Below are 7,954 nucleotides of genomic sequence, written 5' to 3'. Positions count from 1 at the left end.
TTGGTTGAATAATTCTATTTCATCAAGCAATCGAAATATTCCATTTAAATCCCTTTTTTAAATAAGAATTAACGGGAATCTTTCGGTTGCTTTGATTCAGCCACATTTTCACTTTATCACTTCAGCTATGGTACCTACTCCTGTTCCTTACCATCAAATTTTTTAAAACATTCGCAAAAACCAGGCAAAATTAGGCATATTTTCAGATTTTCAAGAATAGTTAGCTAAGAAAAGGTTGTACGTTCCAGCTTTATCTGGCTCAGCAAATTTTTGGAATGAAAAAAAAAATGCGACAGTAGAGCAAACGCACTTAATACATTTATTAGTAAGGTTGAAGTACGGAAGTGAGCTTTCAAAGAAATGTTTGATTCCGTTATTCATAAATAGTAAGGCCGGAACAAAATTGAAATCCTTCTTTTGTCACTCGGAGTTTGAACATCGCGAGTGGGGAGGGGGATGATAAAAAATAATGCGAAAAACAAATAAATTGGAATAAACTGCTCGAAAGCTTGTATGCAACAAAATTGCACACAATATCATTGCACAGAACCTATAAATCAAGTAATTTCTTATCGAAAAACTCAATAAAAACAAGAATATAAAAGGTGAAATAAATCCCATCTTTAAATAACCTTTTTTTAGTCTTGTAATCTTTCGGATGTTTGATTTTTTTTTCAAAATTTACATAAAATACTTCAAACTTTATTCATTCCCCCCTTCAGGTTTTTGGGAATTTCGAATGTATCATAAGCATTAGCATAAGCAAGAATTCCAACCACAGGTTTTGAAGCTCAAGTCGTCACAGTGAATCTCAACTTAAACTTTTGGGTTGTTCTTTCAATTTGGAATTTTTATTTCAATTAAAAAAATGGATTTCAATTAAAGGTTTGAAAACTGATCTGATACTTCGATAAACCATCTTATTTGGATTTCTGAATCTGCTTCTGCAATTAAGTGTCATATTGCGGAATCTGAATCTTTATATTGAAATTCAATACTGCAACTAAATTGAGGAAAGCAAATCCCTATCCAATATCAGAATGTAGTTTTATACTCAAACATTTGAATCTGGTTGGTGATTATAGATATAAATTTAAAATTCTGTTTTGCTATTTCCATTCTAAGAAATACTTTCATGTTTGAATCTCTAAATAATAACAAAAAAAAAGAAAATTCGACAGACCATTTTTCTCCTTTCAATATATTAAGGTTGTCACAATTTTTTCAGCACGTATCCGAACCGGACAAATCCTCGCTATTTAAAAAAAAATTGACAAAATCGGGGCAATTGATTTCAAAATTGTCGACCATAATTCCAAACAAATTTTGTCAAAACTTAGAAATCAGTCAACAAAAATTAAGAACAAAATTGAGAATTTTTTTTTTCATTAAACCGTATTAATAATTTTTTTAATCATGTTTAAGTTTTCCAAAAAAAAACCTTCCATGCTTACTTTAATATAACTTGCTTAATAAATTTCGTTTAAGAGACATACATTAAAAAAAGATTTACATCACAATTTGATTTTTTTGTTTGATTTGCCAAAAATAGTGAATAAATCCTTTCATAATCCGGGCATTTCTCGACGAAATCGGGCCGGGTAGACTGAAATGTTGAATCTGTGATAAACTTATGATTCCAACAATAGAAAGCAAAATAAGAGGCAGAATTTAAACTCTCGGATTCAATGGAGCAAATTTTGCGATTATTGGAAATAACTATCAAATCAATCAGCATTCGAGTACTCTTCGACTATTTACGATTATGAGATAACGTTTTCGGCGATTTATATGAGCAAAAAAAAAATTTAAAGAAGGAGTTCACAACATTCCGGTGAAATACCAATATTTTGTTCGTTATTAGTATGTTTATAATTTTTGAATTGCGAAAAATTCTACCTCGAGTACTTTACATTTGCCAAAAAAATTTCCTCCCGAATCCTCCATATTTCACACTCATAGGAAATTTCATGCGTGGGTCAATCAGCTTTGCGAAAATTTGAAATAAGGCAGAATTTCAATGCAATTTTAAATAATCTAGGCAACTTTTGCGTTTCATGTACCATATTCTCTCTAATTCAGTCGTTTTTTACAGTTCAATACGAGAGAGCCATAAATATTGTTGAAAAATGCGCATTTTTCTGTAGTTTTTATTAAGATTTTTTGTCTTTGAAGACTTTCAGCCTTTGGCTGGTTCGTCTCTGATATTTTCAAAGATTATTTTCAGTGTAGTTGAAAGAAATTGATTTTTTTTCAGCATTTCCGCCAAAGTTCTGGTGGTGTTCGTTACCCAAACAGCAACATCACGACAGTCCTCCGGCAGGATAGTAGGGTTAGCTGCGGCGTTCTTCGCAAAAATATCTTGCAACGAATAACGAACAATATAATTGGGATGGAAATCGCAAAGACCCACACGACGAAAAGGGACCAGGGATGGAAAACTTGAAACATGAAACTGCCAATCTCTAAATTTCATGGGAAGTACCCACGAATTGAAGAGCCGCAAATTCAACATCGTAGCACTGCAGGAAGTATGCTGAAAGAGCTCCACGGTACATGCGTTTCGAGTTGGTCATACTATCTACCAGAGCTGCGGCAGCACACACGAGCTTGGAACCGCTTTAAGTGATGGGAAAAATGCAGAAGCGCGTGATTAGGTGATGGCCGATCTACCCACGAATGTGCCGTTTGAGAATCATGGGCTGGTTCTTCAGCATCAGCATCATCAACGTGCACTGCCCTAACCTCGGAAGTACCGTAGATTTCGCCGCCTCCAAACGAATGGCCGTACGTAGTACCTTATTCAAGCACCGCCTCCCTCACAAGTACACCTGGAGATGATCGTACCAATCGCAATCAAAGTTTTACCCCATTTTGATAGACAGCCGACACTTCTCGGACATCATCGACGTCAGATCCTGTCGAGGCGTCAACATCAAGTCAGACCACTATCTGGTGATGGTGAAGATGTGCCCAAAACTCTCCGTATATACGAAACCGACGCCCTCCTCGGATAGATCTAGCACGACTGAAGCAACCTGACGTTGCAGCAGGCTACGTGCAATAGCTTGAAGCAGCGCTGTCGGCAGACGGCGAGCTTGACTACGCCCCTCTTGAGGACTGTTGGATTGCCATCAAGACAGCCATCAACAGCATTTTGGAGAACGTTATCGTGTATGTGGAACGAACTCGTCGGAATGACTGCATTGACGAGAAGTGTGAGAAGATGATGGCCGAAGAGAAAGCCACGCGAGTGGCCGTAGTGCAAAGAAGCGTCGAAACGTAGAAAATCACCGACAGCGGAAGAGGTAGCGAGTCCGAATTTTCCAGGAGAAAAAGCGCCGCTCGGAGGAGGAAGATCTCGAGGAACTGGAGCAGCAGCATGGTTCCCCGAAAAATCGAAAGTTCTATCAGAAGATCAACACATCCCGCAAAGGCTTCGTGCCACAAGCTGAAATGTGCCGGGATAAGGACGGAGGCATCCTGACCGACAATCTTGAGGTGATCAGAAAGTGGAAGTAGCACTTCGATGAACACATGAACGGCGATCATGCAGGAGACCAAGGCATTGGGGAAAATACATTGCCGGCGTAGCAAGCGACGCAAAAGCGCCACTTCCAACGATGAGTTAAGGAAGCCATTCGCTAGCTGAATAGCAACAAATTGGCTGTCAAGGATGGCATCGCAGCTGAACTTATCAAAATGAGCCCGGACAAGTTGGTGGATTGCCTACATCAGTTGATGGTCCGGATCTGGGACACAGAGCAGCTACCGGCCGGTAGAGTGGAAGGACGGGGTAATATGCCCCATCTACAAGAAGGGCGACAAATTGGACTGTGGTAACTACCTAGCGATCACTCTCCTCAACACTGCCTACAAAGTGCTGCCCCGAATCCTAGTCTGCCGCCTAACGCCACAAGCAAATAGATTCGTGGCAAGTCATCAGGCCGGCTTCATGGAGGGACGGTCAACGATGGACCAGATCTTCCCACTAGGGCGAATCCTCCAAAAATTCCGTGATTACCAAGTCCCTACGCACCCAATGTTGTGGAAAGAGAGGGGATGAGCAAGAAACGTTGCAAAGGTAGTAGTAAAGTTTTCTCTTCGTAAACATAGTTACCACGACAAAAGTGCAACGCATTTTGCCTCGGATAAGAGAAGCTCCATGACAACGACGCGTTGCGACGTTGGCTTTGTTTATGTTAAAGCTGCATACGACATGATCGACCGTGACGAGCTATGGAAAATTATAGACGAGAACGTATTTTTCGGGAAGCTAACCAGACTGATCAAGGCGACGATCGATGGAACACAGTGCTTTGTGCGGATTTCGAGTGAATTGTCGAGAGGGGCTTCAACAAGGCGATGGTCTATCCTGCATGATGATCAACGTGGCGCTAGAAGATGTAATTCGACGAACGGTGTGCGAAATGCGGGGTACGATTTTCAACAGATCCAAACAACTTATCTTCTTTACCGACGACATATATATAGTCGGCAGATCATCTGCGGTGGTGGAGGAGATCTACCACAGATGGGTTGATGATTTATTCGTCCAAGATGAAATACATGCTGGCCTGCGGAACTGAGACCGATCGAGCCCGCTTGTCCAATAATAACAAGGACACGATCAACGGCAACGAGCTGGAGATAGTCGAAGACTTTGTCTATCTCGGCTCACTGTTGACGGCAGCTAATGACTACAGCCGTGAGATCCTGCGGCTGATCAACAACAATTGTCGAGAAGACTTAGTGCTCGCACAAAGTGTCACCAGTACATGACGCTTATTAGAGAGGTTGTCCTCTACGGGCACGAGACGTGGATATTGATCGAGGAGGACCTAGGATCACTTGGAATATACGAGCACGAGTGTTAAGAACCATCTTTGGTGGTGTGCTGGAGGACGGAGTATGGAGGCAAACAACCACGGGCTTACGGCAAACCCAGAATCCAGAAGGTGGTGAAGGCTGGACGGATACTCTGGGCAGGAGATGAGCGAGAATGTCGGACGACTGCTGTCCTGCAAAACAGGTGCTCGCTACGAAATCGGTAGGAACGCGACGAGCAGGATCGCAACGAGTAAGGTGGTTAGTAGAGCGAGGTTTGGCGAATGTGGGGTGCCCGAGAAATTGAAGAACGGTTGTCATGGACCGAGTGAGTTTTAGGAATTATGTTCATCAAGTTATGTCGTGAGACGGAAAACTATGTAAATGAAAATAATTCCGCTGGCAGCTGTAGACCGTATGAATCTCATTTAAAAAAAATGCTATAAAGTGATATGCTGTAAACAACGTACAATTTGTGTCAATAAAATACCAATCACACCCTGGCCGTTTGTTATGCATTTTGTTCAAGTTCGATTTAAATTACGCTTCAAAAGATTATTTCAGCCAGCATTTTGAATAAAAATGCTGGGAAGTTAATAACTAACCAAGGTGTTGATTTTTATCGATCATCACTTCGCCAAGACATCCACAATTTTCCCATCCATAAATGTCGACGGAACGAAATGGTAATAAATTTAATCAACGAGAGCCATTGACAGATCCTAAAATAGCTCAGGAACCGAATGACAACTCATCTATCAAATGGAACCATTCCCGCCGATAAACGATTCCCGGGAATCAAACTGCGTAGATCAACGTTGTATGCGGGCGGCAAAAAATATCGAAATAGCTACGAAAAACCGGAAAGAAGGAAATCCAATTCCTTTCCCATTTTCAAAAGTCACTTTTTCTTGCTTGTTTTGCTCATCAATCAAATCCCACGGATGTCACAATGCGAAGGTTGACCAGCAAATGGGGCTAGAGGTAAATCGATGGAAAAAACGCCGGAATCAATACAACCTATGACCCCGAAGAAGGCATTTGAGACGAGCAACAGGATTTTTTGTGAAAATTTCAACTTGATTGCTGAGAACCGACAGTATAAAACCAATAAGCTATAGACGGATATTGCCAATTTTCATCAATGCACTATCAGAGGGAACAAGAACAAAAAAATATGCTGGGGAGGTCCTCTACAGTAAAAACGTTCTAAAAATAACACCGAAGCTCCATTCTCTAGACTCTAGTGTGATGATTGCGGTTATGTCAATATTGGTGGGGGTTGGTACCGAGTGGAAAATTGAGAAGGATGCATTGGAAATCTAAAAATATCCATTGCTCCCATCTCCCGTTTGCAAGCATTTGGTAGGTTCAGCCAATGGGAAAAGTTCAAATCAATACAGAGTGCACTCAAGATTCGGAAAAGCAATGATAAGTGGTTCAACTTTTCCGTGAAGTGCTCCTGGCAGCCGTTCGAATGTGTATTTCCCGTATAAACTGGCACTCGTAGTTGGAGTGTTGTTGTTCCTGTTCTGTATGAGTCTTTCTCTCTAGTAAGAGAACTGTTCCGGGCGACGACGATAAAATTTACATGATCCCAAAAGGGGATTAAAAGGTACACAAAGAAAGAAAATGGACCGTTGTCAATCAAGGCGAAAGGTAGATTTGGGTATTCGGGAAGTGATTTCTGGTGTGGTATTCCGACATCGGTCCTTCGACAGGGGGTCACAGTTTATGCGACTAAGTGGAACGATTTATAAGCTCCACAAACATCCATAAATGAACAGAAGACCGAAAAAGGATTGCTTTCTACCATACCAAATTCATTGATTTGAATTATTTTGATTTGAAATTCCAAGAACCTTCGAATGCATAATTGTTTAGTATTCTGACAATCTTTCAAATTTTCTAACCGAAGACAAAACAAAATATAAAAAAATGAAACCGAGTTTTGAAATCGATAAAATATCCGATGAAACCCATTTGGGCAAGAAAAATTAGAGCAAACTTGAAAAAAAATTACCAAATTCAAAACAACCTCAAGCTGAAGATACATGTCTTTCGATTAAAGAACTGTTTTGTCTTGTGAAAAAAAAACTTGAAATAATTGAGGCCACACTGTAAAAAAATATCCATGTGAGTTTGAGTCTTTTTTGTAGAAAATCATTGGACCATTTCGCATTTCGCTTAAGTAATCGATGGTTAATATTTTTTTTTTCTATTTGGTGATTTACATTCATTATAATTCACGTCTGATTGTGGAATATGCACGGTGAATCTTTTTTCTGGACCATTTAATTTCGAAGGAAACTCTGCTCTATCCGATGTACTATTCATGAAAAAAATTCCGTCAGGGGTCCATAACAACTTTTTTCTTCTCTAAAGAATTACAATCAAAATATAAGTGAGTTTTTTTGTTTTTCAACATTAATTTTCATCTTGTCTAGTCCCTGAAATTTCAACTTACAGTTGGATTCATTTCTCTACAAAAAAACAAAATCAGGAATTTTTGAAGGACAATCAAGAAAAATACCTTTGAATCATTATTTTGTCGTCGAAACAAACAAGATTTTGAATCGTGCTCTCCCAAAAAATCGTTAATGTTTATTTTGATTTTAAGGCGTCAAAATAAAAAAAAAATGTTGCAGTTTGAATTTTTCGCTTGATTTTCCAAAAAAAAAAAAAAAAGAATGCATCCGGACAAAGTTTGGATATTTTTCAACAAAATTTGGACAACCGGGATTGGGCCTAACCTTTCCCATATTTTTTTTTACTAAATATTCTGGCCAGCATTATATTTATTATTTGATTTTAACATACAATAAGTTTTTTTTAAGAAAGCCTTCAATTAAAAAAAAATCTAAAATAAATACAATTTTCAGGAGTATAGATAAATGATTTAAATTTTGCGGTTCAAATAGGATGCAAACTCGATTCTAGTTAAAGAATTTAGTTTGAAATTTGGTTCTTGAAAAAACTGTAATGTTAATTATGTTGAGCAATACGCCGAAATATATCTATGGAATTCCCTACAATTTCTTGTAGAGAATATAGAAGATACGTGTTTCTTAATCATCAATTATTAAATTATTAAATCTATTATTAAAAATCAATTCCTGTGAATGGT

At 38.9% G+C, this 7,954-nt stretch overlaps 1 protein-coding gene across 1 annotated transcript; it reads left to right on the top strand.

Annotated features, from left to right (window-relative positions):
- Positions 1–2,697: 2,697 nt before the first annotated feature.
- LOC129753332 (uncharacterized) lies at positions 2,698–4,066 on the top strand. Its single transcript, XM_055749146.1, has 2 exons — positions 2,698–2,787; positions 3,764–4,066. Exons 1-2 carry the CDS (start codon positions 2,698–2,700, stop codon positions 4,064–4,066), a joined length of 393 nt encoding a protein of 130 aa, XP_055605121.1.
- Positions 4,067–7,954: the final 3,888 nt, after the last annotated feature.

Source organism: Uranotaenia lowii, chromosome 3, assembly GCF_029784155.1.
Source record: "Uranotaenia lowii strain MFRU-FL chromosome 3, ASM2978415v1, whole genome shotgun sequence".
Taxonomy (NCBI): domain Eukaryota; kingdom Metazoa; phylum Arthropoda; class Insecta; order Diptera; family Culicidae; genus Uranotaenia; species Uranotaenia lowii.
The sequence above is the reverse complement of the archived record's forward strand: the minus strand, read 5'-3'. Positions and strand labels throughout refer to the sequence as shown.